At 44.5% G+C, this 17718-nt stretch overlaps 1 protein-coding gene across 1 annotated transcript; it reads left to right on the top strand.

Annotated features, from left to right (window-relative positions):
* The first annotated feature begins 2099 nt into the window (after positions 1–2099).
* Positions 2100–15642, top strand: snx27b (sorting nexin 27b). The gene is made up of 8 exons (XM_061818974.1): positions 2100–2248; positions 4218–4328; positions 11217–11348; positions 11427–11448; positions 13162–13354; positions 14354–14418; positions 14509–14613; positions 14703–15642. Exons 1-8 carry the CDS (start codon positions 2100–2102, stop codon positions 14796–14798), a joined length of 873 nt encoding a protein of 290 aa, XP_061674958.1. The 3' UTR covers positions 14799–15642.
* The last annotated feature ends 2076 nt before the right edge of the window (positions 15643–17718 follow it).

Here is a 17718-nt window from a genome sequence, read left to right as displayed (position 1 = left end):
TGCCATTGACCTCTTGACAGGACCCCCTACTTCCTTCCCGCCATCTCGTTAATCTTTTCTCTTCCGAAAAAGAGGCTAAAGAAAATTATATCTGTGGCTCGCTGACGTCTAGACTCATGCATCCCTCTTCGTCCACCGAAGGGGCTGCCTTCTTTTTTTTTGTAGAATATAAAGACACAAATCTCTCGCCCATCATTGACTTGCAGGACCTCAATGAGAATACTGTACAAGACCAAGCTCCACTGCTCCTTATTGACCCCTCATTTGAATGCCTCTTCGATGCCCAGATATTCACCAAGTTGGATCTACACAATAACACCTCATCTGCATTAGAAAGGGGAATGAATGAAAAGCCATTTTTAATACCCTTTGGGATACTTTGAAAACCTAATCATGCCGTGTGGATGAACCAATGCTCCTGTTTTCCAAACTTTCAATGCCGTCCTCTGTGATATGCTGAACCAGATTGTTTTATTTAGAAAACATAGTCATTGTCTATCGCTGTCTAGAAGAACATCAAGAGGATGTCCGCTAAGTACTCAAATGCCTTCTTGAGAACCGTCCATCCATTCATCCATTTTCTGGGCCGCTTATCTTCACAAGGGTCGTGGGAGTGATGGAGCATATCCCAGCTACCTTCGGGCAGGAGGCGGGGTACACCCTGAACTGGTTGCCGGCCAATCGCAGTCTTGAGAACTGCTTTTGCATAAAACCAGAAAAGTGTGAAAAGGACAGTTAGGACCAGTAACAAACCAGACTGAATTCATTTGAAGACTCTCAGAACAGGTAAACATTTCTGATGTTTAGATATATAATTTTTGCACTGTGGGCTGTTTGGACCATTATCAGCTCTCTACTGCAGTTTTCTGAAAACTGTAAAAAATGTAGACACATTTGCCCTTCAGGTGCCTCCACAAACATTGTGTGACAATATTGCTTTTTTTGTATCCCAAATGAGGGATACAACTTGTGGTTGGATTGTGTCTCCAACTTAGACGATATACACTTGAATTTCCACAACAATACTCTGTTCAATCTAGCTGGCATATGTAATGTACATGAACTGATTAAGCCTGCTTGAATAAGAACGGAAATATTGTACGTATATCCTAAAATAACCGAAGGTGAAAAGTGAAGTTGTGATTGATTCAGTAACCTGAAAATACAACGAAATGAATGAATGAGAATATTCAGAGGCACATTTTAGTCTTCAATGATCCTAAAGGTCAAGTGTCATCCCTATAAATATTCTAAAATAGATATTGTAATGAAAAATGCATATAACATTATTTACTTCAATCTCTATACGACAAAATAAATGTGAGCGGAGAGCATGTCATTCATGCGCAAAGTTGCAGAAGTATCATTCTACGACATCCAAGTGGTCGCCATATTGGCTGCATCCTCTGTCCGTGACGTCACCCGGACATTCGCCAATGAAAACACGCGGTGTACCCTTCTATGGGAGACAAACACGCCCCTTCTGACACGGAAGCTCTTAGAAGCCCAAGAATCCCACACAACCGAGTGAAGTTACCAGGGCAATATTACACTCTTGTTTCGAGCCATATTCAGATGATATGCGATCACAGCCAAACCCATTTTGAGAGACCGGTTACGTGGCCCGCCCCAAACAATTTTTTTTAGTCGCTGTATACACACCTTCCTGTCATTTGGAACCCACGAAGCTCTCGTCCTCTGCACCCGTGCAATCCATTTTTCACGGCGAACCGGGTCTCTTGAAACTTATGAAGGGTACGAGGGGCGTTCATTAAAGATTTCCCCTGACCTACTTTCGGTTAAGGTTGGAAGTTGAAATTTTACATTACTAGGTAATTGACAATTAAGGTAATTATGGTAGGTAAGGTAAGTAATTAAGGTAATTGACATTACCTTACAGCTTTATAGGGCACATGGTAATTTGCAGCTCTGATACATAATTCGTTTCTTATTTTCAGGTGCTGAAGTAAAGTAAGGTAGATTGATGGAGCAAGTTGAGTACAGAGCAGTCATCAGGTTCCTGTATTTGAAAGGTCGGACTCTGACGGAGGCATTTGATGAGATGAAAGAAGTTTATGGGGAGGATGCCCCATCATACGATGTTGTCAAACACTGGCATCGTCAGTTCAAGTGTGGACGTACATCTGTGGAAACGGCCTCAATTCCTGGGCGCAGAGTCCGCCATTGATGATGCCACCCTCCAGCATGTGGAGGCCGCCATCTACAACGATCATCATATAACAGTACAGCAACTACCCCATTAGGTTAAGATCAGTATGGGGTCTGTGGAAAAAAAAATCATCCATGACCATTTGCACACGGGAAAGGTTTCAGCTAGATGGATTTCACGGTTACTTTCTCCTTTCCAGAAACAAGAACGAGTCGAGTGCTCCTGAGCTCTTTTGACCTTGTGCCGAGACAACCAGGAGGACTTTTTTGACAGACTAATAACACGCGATGAAACATGGGGGCATCACTATGACCTGGAGACAAAAGCTCAATCCAAGCAATGGAAGCATTTAGACTCACCACCTCCAAAGAAGGCACGGGTCCAACCATCAGCCGGCAAAGTCATGGTGACAGTATTTTGGGATCAGCGTGGAGTAGTGATGATGGATTTCTTGGCGAAGGGTACCACAATTACTGGAACATACTATGCCTCACTTCTGAACAAATTGCGAAAATCTATCAAAACGGAGAGGCGTGGAATGCTGACCAGAGGGGTACGACTCCTGCAGGACAATGCTCCATTTCACAACTCGCATGTTTCCCAGACAGAAGCTCGGTCCTGCGGCTATGAAATCCTTCCTCACCCTCCTTACTCTCCCGACTTGGCACCCTCTAACTTCCACCTCTTTCCATCCATGAAGTCATTTTTAAAATGAAAGCGATTCAAAAACGATGAAAGCCTCAGACGTCAAGGCATGGCTTCAGGCACAACCTGCTGAGTTCCACAGAACAGGTCTCCAAAACTGCATAAAGCGATGGGAGAAGTCTGTCTCCCTTGCAGGAGCCTCTGTAGAGAAAGACTAATATTTGTGCCAAGATTCAATTCTGTCAGCTCATTGGAAGTAGGTCAGGGGAAATCTTTAATGACATACTAAAAATCATGCATTTCATGACAGTGGCCCTTTAACAAGCATGCTTTTGGAATGTGGGACGAAGCTGCCACATGATTCATGTACACAGTATGCTTTTCAAATTTGACAAATAGTGCTTCTTTATACACTTACAACCACCTACACATTACAAAACTGTAAAAGTAAACGTTTCAGAAAGCACTCAACACATTTCACAAGGCACAAAAAGAAGCAAGACGGTGTATCACCAAGAGTTGTATAAAAGATTCAAAGCTATCAGCTGTTGACATTTCTGCTGTCAAACAGGATCAACGCCATCTGGACTCGTCAGCTTGTCACACAAAGTTTAGTAAGTTTAAAAAAATGAGCAGATTTATCACTGTTTTTATGTTTACTGGTTTTGCTTTTGTGGTTCATATAACACCATGCAATTTTGTGAAATAAATATTAAATTACATTCATCTGTAATTTAGGTGGCACAGTGTCACAGCTGTAAAGCATTGGCCTCACAATTCTGAAATACAGGGTTCAATCCTGGCCCTCCCATGTTCTCCCCGTGCCTGTGTGAGTTTTCTCCTGGCACTGCGGTTTCCTCCTATATGCCAAAAACCATGCATTAATTGGAGACTCCAAATTGCCCCAATGCGTGATTGTGAGTGTGTATGGTTGTTTGTCTCTATGTTCCCCGCGTTTGTCTCTAACCAGTTCAGGGTGTACCCTGCCGCCTGCCCGTTGACAGCTGGGATAGGCCCCAACGCTCCAGCGGCGCTCATGAGAATAAGCGGCTCAGAAAATGGATGGAGGAATTCGACGCTGGCTTTAAACAACATCGACCTCTAACGAAGTTTACGTGAAGACGCAGAGACACGCCTCGGCTTCTTTCGGCCCTTTCCGCCCGTGCCGGCCACTAAAACTGTTTTGCGAGAACAGCTGATTACTCTGCCGCCACACAGCTAATATCCATCGTGTATTCGCCATGTTCTGAACCGGGGCAGATGACACAAGCGCTGTAACGAATGGCGAATGTTGAGGAGCCAGCGCCGTGTCATCGCCGCCTCAGCATTCAGCGGCGACGTCATACCGGACGCCGGTGGGGGCTCCGGGAGTGGCAGCGGCTTTCAAAGCGCCACCGTGAAGTCGGAGCATTAACGGGGAACTGTACGCTCCGCTGCAGCACGTCAGCGCTGTCCTGGCGGGAGGTGCCGCCAACAGAGCCGGCATCTCAAAACGGGACAGGATTCTAGAAGTTTGAGTGCATCTGGTGTCTACCTTTGCTAATATTGCTCGTTCACAAAATCAACGCGAAAGAAAGTGCCAGTGTACCACTGTACCGGGGTGGTGAATGGGTTGTTTGTGCCTGCAGGTAATCAGGGTCATTTGACATTCACGTCACACTGGTTCCACCTCACTCACAACAAATCCAATACCCCCCAATTCATACATTTTTCTTTAAATTACACATATCATCATCACCAAGCATCCTAATATTCATGCATAGGTATTGACTCTGTTGCTATGGAGAGGAGCGTGCAGGATCCGCTTTAGCAACAACTTAACCTGTGCGCTCAAGTTATGCAGAAAGACAGAAACTTCTATCTTCGATTGGCTTTGCTCTGGCAAAGTTGCCGTCTCATTGGCTCCTGGCTGCATCCCACCGTGTCAATGGATGGCCTGCAGTAACTTGGCAGTTTGGTCACCCCGTTATTTCTTGGTGCTTGTGTGCAGGTTTTGACATTACCCCAATGAGCGGTTATATTGATATTATCATTTGATTGCGTCACATTAAAACAAATTACCTTTACAAATGACAAGAACCTTAGAAGTGAGCTAATTGGAATACAGTAAACTGACTCCAGTCACTCTGCATGGTGGCTCTGTTGGAAAGCACTGGCCTCACAATTCTGAGGTCCTGGGTTCAAACCTGGACGTACCTGTGTGGAGTTTGCATGTTCTCCCAGTCCCTGTTAGGGTTTTCTCCGGGCACTCCTTGTCTAGTCTATACAACTTGTTAAGATCCATTTAGATCCCATGAATTGTATTTCAAATACGTAGTGCCGGTGTAGTATAAAGACAAAATTAGAAATTATATTGGGCCTTTTTACACCAGTTTTGCAGAGATGGTGAAATCATAAATTACAAAACAAAACAAAACACATCCTGTCACGTCCCATCGGATCGGGGGTAGGACCCAAATGCAGGAACTCGGAAGACGCAAGGTAGTTCAAGAAGAGACACGTTTATTGTATGCAGAGGTAGAGGATCGAGCAGGCAGTCCGGCGCAGCAGCGGTAGTTGGGACGTCGGGCAAGCAGGAGTCGGCGCACCGGGGAACAATCAAAGTCAGGCTTACAAGGTTGGTCGGAGAACGGACGGAGGTCGGTACACACAGGTTCAATCAGGGATACCGGAGCACACGAACAGGACATGAAGATCAACGAACTGGCGCCGGCCAGTTGTCATCGCGGTCATATAAATCCACAGCATAATCAGGCTGCATGAGGCACAGGTGTGCACCTTCCAATCAGCGCACCTGCGCGGACACCCGCACAGCTCGTGCTGGAGCGGCAGGATCATGACAAAAAGTCTTAAATATTTTCCAAAATGGACAGCATAGCGTATGTCCACAATTGTTATGTGATTTGTCCACTGAAGTACTCTTGAACACATTGGTTACACTGTTGGCATGCATGCCGCACGTATTTTAGCATGTCTGTCAGCTACCATATGATGACGCTCATGAGCCAGTGAGGAACAATTGCACTTCACATCTGTAAGCAGAAGACACTTGCATTGCCTCACACACTGCCTGTGGAGGCTGGCCACTATTGACGATGATATACACACTCTCAGTCTCACATCGAAACTAAAATTATCACACCACGGCAAAAACAATAGTAAAAACAACAACAACAACAAAAAACTTGGACAGCAAAGTAGGTGAATATGCAGGGCATCGAACGGCGGACTGCGAATGGGTAAGAGTACACTGTACATACTAAAGCAAGTGACAATGACATTGCAGTCTTCCCCCTCTATTTGTAGAGGATAAGGACCGACCCATTCCACAAATAGCAAAAATTTACGAGTTATTGACGTCCCCCTAAAAAGATTTATAGCTGCCTCTAGATGAAAGAAGATAATGGCAATCCACAACTTTTCCATGTACAGGTTTTTTTTTTTTTAATTATTATTTAAAGTGCTTGAGAATAAAGTGGAGTTATGTGCTGGCCTGTATAAATTATGCTCCTTCCCTCACTTCAACATATATTTTTGGCACCAAGATTCTATAATGGCTCTAAACTGGGTGTACCCTGCCTCCTCACCCAGAGTTAGCTGGGATAGGCTACACCACCTTCCTGAGCCAAGTAAGGATAAGCAGTATGGAAAATGGATGGATGAATGTGTCATGCTCCTGGCTTCCTGCCCAGGCTGGGCGTGGCCAGCCAATTAGTCAGCGCACACCTGCACCTTGTCTCGGCTGATTACTTTCAGTATATATAGGACCCGGGGGACGACTAGTCCTCCGCCAGATCGTTGCCTTAGTTGCTATCCGTCGCTCGTTGCAAGTCCAGGGAAGACGCCTGGTGGAGCAGGAGGCTGCTATCCAGGTAACTAACCAGAGGCTCCATGAGATCTGCGCCTGGCTTGAGCCGTGGCTGCCTCCCAGGCTAGCGCGGCTGCCACAGCAACGGTGGCCACTCTGCCGGTGCTACCGGTTCCGCCCGCACCGCTTGCCACGGAGCTCCCCTGTGCCAGTGTAACCCCGCTCTCCCGACCGGAACGATTCTCAGGCCACTCAGGGAATGTCAAGCCTTTCCTTGCTCAAGCGATCTCCATTTTGAACTGCAGGTGTCCGCCTTTCCCACGGACCACTCCAGGATTGCCTTTGTCATTTCCCACATGACGGGAAGGCCGGAGGCATGGGCCACGGCTGAATGGAATCGTAACTCAGAGACTTGTCGTTCCTGGACGTCATTCGTCTGCGCACTCACCCATAACCCGCACATAGACTGGGCCACGGGTCAGATCAAGACATGGGGTGAGGACTGTCGCAGACGTTGTTTCGCTGTCCAGGAAAACGGGAAGATTCAAGTCGCGCCGTTATGGCTAACAGAACCTAGTACCCCCTCGGAGCTGACCGGGGTGCCCTCCTGCTACCACGATTTGAGGGGGGTTTTCTCTGAATCTAAGTCAAAATCTCTGCCGCCGCATTGGTCATACGACTGAGCGATTGGGTGGGTCCTATTCTTCACTCACTTCCACTTTACTCTGTCCTTCCGCCCAGGCTCCAAGAACGGCAAGCCGGACGCACCCTCACGGATCCACGAGAGGTAGCGCACGGAATCAGACGCCGCTCCTATCCTGCCAGAGGCGTGCTTCGTGTCCGGCTTCACCTGGGCGGTCGAGTCGAGGGTGAAGGAGGCCCCGGGAGAGACGCCGCCGCCCGTGGATTGTCCATCTGACCGCATTTTCGTCGTTCCATCTTTGCGGGGTCGAACAAAGGTTCTGGTTGCCCAACCTCACCAAGGACCTGAAGGAGTTCATCAACGCTTGCCGGTGTGTGCGGCAAATAAGACTTCCCGCCTACGGCCTGTTGGAGAGTTGCGACCTTTGTCCATCCCCTTCTGCCATTGGTCACACATCGCTCTGGACTTCGTCACCGGCCTGCCGCCCTCCCAAGGGAACACAGTGATACTGTCTGTTGTGGACCGATTCTCCCAGATGGTCCACTTCGTGCCGCTTCCGAAGGTCCTCCGTTACCACGGGCTGCCCCAGGACATCGTTTCAGACAGAGGTCTGCAATTCAGCGGACGCTTCTGGAAGGAATTCTGCACCCTCATCGGTGCTTCAGCTAGTCTGACATCGGGCCATCACCTGGAGTCTAACGGCCAGACGGAGAGGGTAAATCAGGAGTTGTAGACCGGACTTTGATGCCTGGCATCCAGGGACCAGGGACCACATCAAGTGGGTAGAATACGCCCACAATTCTCTACCCTCTGCCTCAACAGGTATGGCTCCACTCCACGTGATGCATGGCTATCCTCCGTCCCTGTTTCCTTCACTGGCCACAGACTCCGCGATCCTTAGAAAGGTGAGGACTACACGACAGGAGTGCTCAGTGACCTGAAAAGAGGTGGAACCACCGTTTCCAAGGTGACTGTTGGTAATACCCTAAGACATCATTGTTTGAAATCATGCATGTCACGGAAGGTTCCCCTGCTTAAATCAGCATGTGTCAAGGCCCGTCTTAAGTTTGCCAATGACCATTTATTTGGATGATACAGAGGAGCCATGGGAGAAAGTTTTGTGGACAGTGGAGAGCAAATGGAACTTTCTGGTCATAATTCCACTAACTGTGTTTGGAGGAAGACAAATGATGAGTTCCTTCCTAAGAACACCATGCCTACTGTGAAACATGCGGGTGGTAGCATCATGCTTTGGGGGTGTTTTTCTGCACATGGGACAGGACGACTGCACTGTATTAAGGAGAGGATGACGGTGGCCATGTATTGTGAGATTTTGGGTAACAACCTCTTTCCCTCAGTCAGAGCATTGAAGATGGGTCGTGGCAGGGTCTTTCAGCGGCAGCGTGGCCCAGCCAGTCTCTTGACCTAACTCAATAGAAAATCTTTGGAGGGAGTTGAAACTCTGTTTCTCAGCGGCAGCCCAGAAACCTGTCTGATCTAGAGAAGATCTGTGTGGAGGTTTTGAGCAAAAATCCCTTCTGCAGTGTGTGCAAACCTGGTGAACAACTACAGGAAACTTTTGACCTCTGAAATTGCAAACAAAGGCTACTGTACCAAGTATTAACATTGGTTTTCTCAGGTGTTCAAATACTTATTTGCAGACGTATCACACAAATAAATGGTTAAAAAAAATCATACATTGTCATTTCTGGATTTTTGTTTTTAGATTATCTCTCACAGTGGGTATGCACCTATGATGAAACTTTCAGACCGCTCCATGATTTCCAAGTGGGAGAACTTCCAATATAGCGGGGTGTTCAAATACTTATTTTCTTCACTGTATTATGATAATTGTGAAGCCTCTTCATGAATAACAAATAAGTTTACCATCCTTAACTCATCTGTTTCTCCTCCGTTTCAACAGCAACAGAGTGAATGTCGAAGGTGTGACGCACAAGCAGGTGGTGGACCTGATCCGGGTTGTGGAGCGGGAACTGGTCCTGACCGTGCTCTCAGTCTTGCCTCAGGAAGCAGACTGTTTGGACTTTGGGGGGATGACTCTGCTCAGTTCTGACTACTCTGACAGGCAGGCCGTCCCCATCTCCATACCCAACTATACAAACATACTGAGCTCATCCAGGAAAAGTTGGTGGGTGGTGAGTACCTGAGAAGAAGATGTTGGATAATGGAAGGTTCCATCATTTAGTGTATGCAATAAAACCACTAAAGTGCAATATTAATTACCGTATTTTTCTGACTATAATTTGCAGTTTTTTCATAGTTTATTCTCCAGAGCGACTTATATGTGAAATTATTAACACATTATTACATCCATCAGTCCATTTTCTGAGTCCCTTATTGGTTATTTTCACACTGACAACTGTAAGAGGGCACTCTAGGCCCGTGTATCTGTACCTGCTTCTTCTGTACTTCTGAAAATTCTGCATTTCAACATTAGCTGTAATTTATAATAACTGAGAAGGACCAAACAAAAAGGGCATTGAAGAAAAATCCTATTCTGCAGATTACAAGCTGCAAGTAGTGAAATATGCAGCTACACTAAACATTGGGATGGCTTCTTTAGACCACGAAAAGCTCTGTTCGTGATGTATCGATAGCATGCGACCACACATCACGCCACAATTAAAAAATATATTTAATGTTTTTAACTCCATACCTGCTATCATCCCTTTGAGGCTTAAACCAAAATACTCCAGCCATTTGATATCTTCATGAATGGAACAGTGGATGATGAATGGAAAGTACAGCTTCTGGGTGAATCCGCCATGCAACTTTCCGGGAAGTCATTGGATGGCTCGACAAAGTATGGGCTTCCGTGACAACCAAAATCCTCCTGTCGGGATTCAGAAAGGCTGGAATAAGATAGTTGTAACTGCAAGTGACGATGAGTCTGACGTGAGCGAGGGGAAGAAGAGGAAACACCGCGTCTTCTACCTCCGTAGTTAGTGGAGTTGATGAAAAGTGACACAGAGGATGAAGATTTGACTGGATTTTAGTTACAGGGTATTTGGAGTGACACGGATGGTTTTGATAAAACTTCTTAGTATGTTATATATGGTATAGTTATCAGAATAACTCTTAAGTTATGTGAACAGACCAGGCACATTCTCAGTTGTGTCATGTAACGTAAGCATACCGTTCAGCCTGTTATTGCCTCTATTCTATTTTTATTTTAAATTGTTCCTCATTTAAATTTTAAATGACATGTCTGTTCTTGGGGGCCGCACGGAGGGTCAGCTGGTAAAGCATTGGCCCCACAGTTCTGTGGTCCCAGGTTCAATACTGGACCCGCCTGTGTGGAGTTCTCCTCGTGCCTGCGTGGGTTTTCTCCGGGCACTCCGGTTTCCTCCCACATCCCAAAATCTTGCAACATTAATTGGATACTCTAAATTGCCCCTAGGTGTGATTGTGAGTGCAGCTATTTGTGTCTATGTGCCCTGCGATTGGCTGGCAACCAGTTCAGGGTGTACCCTGCTTCCTGCCCGTTGACAGCTGGGATAGGCTCCAGCACTCCCCGCGACCCTCCTAAGGATAAGCAGCAAAGAAAATGGATGGATGGATGTCTGTTCTTGGTGTTGGATTTTATCAAATAAATTTCCTCCAAAAATGTGACTTATACTCCACTGTGACTTATATATGTTTTTTCCTTCTTTATTATGCGTTTTATGGCTGGCTCACACAAATAAATCGTTAAAAAAAATCATACATTGTGATTTCTGGATTTTTCTTTTTAGATTATCTTTCTGACAGTGGACATGCACCTGCGATGAAAATTTCAGACCTCTCTATGATTTCTAAGCGGGAGAACTTGCAATATAGCAGGGTGTTCAAATACGTATTTTCTTCACTGTGTTATGATAACTATTCATGAAAAACAAATAAGTTTACCATCCTTAACTCATCTGTTTGTCTTTCTTCCGTTTCAATAACAACAGAGTGAATGTCGAAGGTGCGACGTACAAGCAGGTGGTGGACCTGATCCGGGTTGGGGAGAGGGAACTGGTCCTGACTGTGCTCTCAGTCCCGCCTCAAGAAGCAGACTGTTTGGACGTCGGGGGGTGATGGCTCCTCCCAGTTCTGTTATGACTACTCTGACAGGCAGGCCGTCCCCATATCCATACCCAACTATACAAACATACTGAGCTCATCCAGGAAAAGTTGGTGGGTGGTGAGTACCTGAGAAGAAGATTTTGGGTAATGGAAGGTTCCATCATTTAGTGTATGCAATAAAATCACTAAAGTGCAATGTTAATTACCGTATTTTTCAGACTATTATATGCAGTTTTTTCATAGTTTGGCTGGGGGTGCGACTTATTCTCCAGAGTGACTTATATGTGAAATTATTAACACATAATTACATCCATCCATCCATTATTATATTTTCACACAGACAACCGTAAGAGGGCGCTCTACGCCTGTGTATCTGTACCTGCTTCTTCTGTACTTCTGAAAATTCAGCATTTCAACATTAGCTGTAACTTATAACAACTGAGAAGGACTGAACAAAAAGGGCATTGAAGAGAAAATCATATTCTGCAGATTACAAACTGCAAGTAGTGAAATATGCAGCTCCACTAAGCATTTGGATGGCTTCTTTAGAGCATGAAAAGCCCAGCTCGTGATGTGATAGTATGCGACCGCACATCACACCACAATTCAAAATTAAAATTAAATGTGTTCAACTCCCTACCTGCTAACATCCTTTGGGGGCTCAAACCAAAATACTCCAGCCATTTGATATCTTCATGAATCGCAGCTTTAAAGCAGTATTGCATAACCTTTGGGAGTAGTGGATGATGGATGGAAACTAAAGCTTCCGGGTGAATCCGCCATGCAACTTTCCGGGAAGTCATTGGATGGCTCGACAAAGTACGGGCTTCCGTAACAACCAAAACCATCCTATCGGGATTCAGAAAGGCTGGAATAGGCTAGTTGTCACTGCAAGTGACGATGAGTCTGACGTAAGCATGACGTAGAAGAGGAAGCGCCGCGTCTTCTACTTCCGGAGTTAGTGCAGTTGATGAAAAGTGACAAAGAGGGTGAAGGTTTGATTGGATTTTAGTTACCCATTATTTGGAGTGACACGGATGGTTTTGGTAAACTTCTTAGTATGTTATTTATGCTATAGTTATCGGAATAACACTTAATATATTATGTTAACATACCAGGCACATTTTCAGTTGTGACATGTAACATATGCATACCGTTCAGCCTGTTATTGCCTCTATTCTATTTTTATTTTAAATTGTTTTAAATGACATGTCTGTTCTTGGGGGCCACTTGGAGGGTCAGTTGGTAAAGCATTGGCCTCACAGGTCTGTGGTCCCAGGTTCAATCCTGGATCCGCCTGTGTGGAGTTTGTATGTTCTCCCCGTCCCTGCGTGGGTTTTCTCCGGGCACTCCGGTTTCCTCCCACATCCCAAAAGCATGCAACATTAATTGGACACTCTAAATTGCCCCTAGGTGTGATTGTGAGTGCAGCTGTTTGTGTCTATGTGCCCTGCGATTGGCTGGCAACCAGTTCAGGGTGTACCCTGCTTCCTGCCCGCTGACAGCTGGGATAGGCTCCAGCACTGCCCGCGATCCTTGTGGGGATAAGCAGCAAAGAAAATGGATGGATGTCTGTTCTTGGTGTTAGATTTTATCAAAAAAATTTCCCCCAAAAATTTGACTTATACTCCACTGTGACTTATATATGTTTTTTCCTTCTTTATTATGCGTTTTATGGCTGGTGCGAGTTGTACTCTGGAAAGACTAATAGTCTGGGAAATATGGTAAATGGGACGCTGTTAACTGAGGAAATGTGCCACTTACCGGATAGTTATTATTCTCATTTAAGGCTTGTTCTTCATCCCCCCTGCTCTCTCCCTTCAGGTATATAATATTTACATGGCAGGAAGGCAGCTGTGCTCCAGACGTTACCGACAGTTTGTTATCCTTTACCAAAATCTGAAAAGAGAGTTTGGCAGCTTCACGTTCCCCAAGCTGCCTGGGAAGTGGCCTTTTTCTCTGTCTGAGCAGCAACTGGATGCACGTCGCAGAGGACTGGAAGAATATCTGGAGAGTGGTGTGAAGTGAAAAGGTTCTTTGGAATTTCTTTAAGTGCACAATGCACCATGTATTATAAAAAAAGTTCCAAATACATATGAATAAATATTTATCAACGCCAATAATATGGACAATTTTGACACTGAACTTGAAAGACAAAACATCCATCTTTCCACTTCCACCTGCCCTCTTAATTGTGGTGTGGCATCTTATTCCACTGAATTGTTCACTAGCCAATCACAGTGCACATAACGACAAACAACCTTTCACACTCAAATTTACAACCGTAGGAATTTAAGAGTTGTCACTAAAAATGAGAAGCACATTTTTGAAATGTGGGAGGAAACCAGAGTACAGTATACACACCGCTGCTATGTTGTGGGTTTTTAGGCAATCATGAAGGATTTTTATCGTACGCGGTAAAAGAGATCCACAATCACTGTTGCACTTTCTAACAAATTATTATATTATTTATAAGAAAAGTAAAACACAGTAAAACTAGTCACGTGCAAAAGGTGTGGTCAGCCTGAGCTCAAACACAGACATGTCACATGCCACACCAACAGGCTCTGTCTCTCTCTCTCTCTCTCTTTTTTTTTTTTTTTCAAGACCCGATAGCTAAAAGTTATACCTGAACTGGGCGTCAGCCAATTGCAGCATAACCAATTAAACAATTGAAAAAAATATATATCATGTATTATTGTTACCTTAACACGGCTGAACAAATTTATGGATTGTAGGTAGAACATTTTATAGTTTTGCAATATTTTTTTTCTTTCAGTATTTGTTTAAGTTTTCAACTAAAAAGCATTTTCTAGTTCAAAACCATGTAAAAGAGTTAACTGATACATTTACCTTTAGATTTCAGCAAATATTTAATACAAATATATTTGTCTTGACCTAAGTTGACCATAATGACCAAGCAACCATTCATTTGTCTATTGAGGATTTCTGATGGAGGGGGGTTGTTTATTAATAAAGGGAGGAATCCAATTAAATTTTCATTTTTCATCTGCAGTTTGCTTTGTGAGGGTAATTGGCGAAAGTGACTTAATGCAGGAGTTCCTGTCTGAGTCAGATGATGTAAGAAATGACTGTCTTTTTCTGAATGTTTGTATGTGTTTTGTTGCACCTCAGCATATTACCACACCATTTTTCCCTCTCATGATCTAGAACTATAGCAGGATGTTGGACGTGGACTTCAGAATCGCTGTTCCTGATAAGACTAAACTCACTGTGCGGGTTCGCAAAAATCCCACTACTGACCAGGTGTACCAGGTACAAATGAAAAAAAAAAACTTCATCACATCACTTACTCATCACAGTTACATTACATTCCTCATTCCAACATTTTATTCGTTTCGCAGGCTGTGATCATAAAACTAGGGACGGACAGCATAATGACCAGCTACTTTGCACTGTTTGAGGTCATCAACAACACCTTCTTTGAGTACAGATTGTAATTTTGCACCAAAGTTGCAGCCATTTCCCCTGAATTAGAGCTCATTGTGACCAAATTATAACTGTGTAATAAAACTAAACAACACAAAATAAAATGGGGTAAAACTATTCACAATGATTATAATTACTTGGGTCGCCGATGTGTTGAAGTGTATCCCAGTTAGAAAGATGCGGGGGTACACCCTGAAATGGTCACCAGCCACCAGTCACATGGCACATATAAACCAACAACAATTCATACTCACATTCAAACCGACGGGACAATTTAGAGTCTCCAATTAACTTACAGTATGATCCGTTTTTGGAGACTGTGGCAGGAAACCGGAATACCTGGAAATAACCCACGCAGGCACGGGCAGAACATTTAAATGCATATTTGAACTTAAGACTGACTTGTTTGGGGATTCCCACCAGGTCCCGCCTGATTCCTGCGGGATTTGAGCGAATTGGCAGGATTGGGAGCGGAGCTCATCAGGAGTAGGAACGATGAAAACAATGTCACTGGGAATGGACAGGAGTCAAAACTTTGTCGGGAAGGATGATGTAGTTAATTTAAAGAAAAAAAATATGAATCACATCAATTTTATACAATTTCTCCTCAATATAAAGCAAAGAGCATTAGAGCGTACACACATCTATATGCATATATCACTACAAAACTAAGGGATTGATATTGCTTTTGATGTTTGTTTCCTTGGTCATTCTGGCAATTCAACGTATTTATTACGTTGATAAGGGCAGGCAGACTGGAAATGCTATACAGAGGAAGAAAAACAGCAGCATTGACACTCAGCAAAAAAAAAAAAAAAAAAAAAAAACCCAAAAACACTGGGGGGTTAGGGGTGCGGTGAGAGTGGGCTTCTGTAAAATTTTATCATAGGATTGGGTTGAATCTGTTCAGGAGGGGGATTTTTTTTTTTTTTTTCCAAAAACTCAGGATTGGGCAAGATTTTTTTTTTTTTTAACATTGTTTTGTTGGAATTATTATTTTTTTAAACATTCAGGGTTTTCGTGCCTTTTTTTTTTTTTTTTAAAGTGGATAGAATGTCTAATTTCTAGACGAAAATATACGTTCAACCGTTCCATGAAATGCATGTTGTGTTCGAAGTGTTTATGACTTAAAATCCACGATATTTGACGTTGTTTCTCTTGCTTGCAAAACGACTCATTTCGTGGGCGGACTTCTGATGTCACAAATTCTGGGATGGGCTGTTTTGGAACGACATAAGCTGGGAGTCTTTTGTATTCACCTCAAATAAAAACCCATTCGTCTCAAGAATTCCTCAGTGAATGTAAGCTAAAAACCAATCGGTAAAAATGATTTCCACTATTTTTATTATTATTAAAAGTCTGCCAAAATAACTTGAGCATTCATCCAAGATGACATACTGTAGCAACCTCTAGTGGGACAAGCTGATAGAAAGCAGTTCCGGTCGCGAGAGCGGGATAACACTGCTACAGGGGAGCTCCGTGGCGGGCGGTGCGGGCAGAACCGGTGGTACCAGTGGAGTGGCCACCGTTGGCGTGGCAACCACGCTAGCCTGGGAGGCTAGCCACGGCTCCAGCTGGGTGCAGATCTCATGGAGCCTCTTGTTGGTTACCTGGAGAGCAGCCTCCTGCTCCACCAGGCGTCTGCCCTGGACTTGCAAGGAGCAACAGATAGCCTCTGAGTCGGGTGGGTCCATGTTTTGGCCAGATCATTTTGTCATGAACGGGGCTCGAGGGTGGACCCAAATGCACGACTCCAGAGACAAGCAGACAGTGCAGAGGAAACCTTTATTCTGTCCAAGGTCAGGGATCAGGCAGACAGTCCAAACAAGCAGAAGTAATAGTACGGCAGGCTTACGAGGTTGGTCAGTGGACAGGTGTGGGTCGGTACATGGAGAGCAGAAGTCAGGCAAACAGGAGTGTGGGAACGAGGCATCAAGGATGACGATCTAGCAGATGACAAGTCGTCCCCCGGGTCCTATATATACTGGGAGGTATCAGCTGGGACAAGGTGCAGGTGTGCGCTGACTAATTGGCTGGCCACGCCCAGCCTGGGCAGGAAGCCAGGAGCATGACAGTGGGAAGAAACCCAGAAGAAACACACAGCCGTAGAGAGAATTTTTCAGAGTGAACCCATCCATCCATCCATCCATTCATCCATCCATTTTCTGAGCCACTTATCCTCACAAGGGTCGCAGGAGTGCTGTAGTCTATCCCAACTATCTTCGGGCAGGAGCCGGTGTACGCCCTGAACTGGTTGCCAGACAATTGCAGTTTAGAGTGCTTCATGCCCATAAAATAGGGCTGATGTTGCCAGATGGACTGCGAAAACAACAAGAAATATATGCAACGTCACACATCACAAGGGGGTAGAAGAAATCCACTTTTGGGCAGAGGCAAGATTGTACTATATAATAACAATGTTATTTTTCTGTAAAGTAACCATTTGTGTGGCTGATTTTTTTCCACTTTGATAGGCTTAATATGTGGTCATGTGACTGCCTTGTGCCATCTGATTGGTGAATCAGATCATGTTGGACTGGCACAAAGGCGCCCTATCCGGAAATAGAAGAAGTCTAAAAATAGACTGCATGCAAAAAATTAATAAATAAAAGTAGCAAGCTGCATTCTGGATCATTTTAATGCAGAAACAAAGTGTTGATTTTTAACTTTCTTTCAAATGAAGTGAGAACAAGTAATCAGTTATATATCATGTTTTTCATAGATTAATTGAAAAGGTACTATTTTTAGTATGTAGTTATCGTGATAGAAGGTTTTCATCCATGTCACCCAGCAGTACTCTCTTCTAGTGGAGTCCAATGTGCTTTCAGAACCAGGTTATCGCCTTTGAGTGGAGGGAGATGCTGAGGTGGGACACAGACGATGAGGGCATGGCCTTTTGCTTCGAGTACGCACGAGGGGAGAAGAAACCAT

Source organism: Syngnathoides biaculeatus, chromosome 5 (assembly GCF_019802595.1).
Source record: "Syngnathoides biaculeatus isolate LvHL_M chromosome 5, ASM1980259v1, whole genome shotgun sequence".
In the NCBI taxonomy this organism is placed as follows: Eukaryota; Metazoa; Chordata; class Actinopteri; order Syngnathiformes; family Syngnathidae; genus Syngnathoides; species Syngnathoides biaculeatus.
Note: the sequence above shows the minus strand (reverse complement) of the source record. Positions and strands in the feature narration are given on the sequence as shown.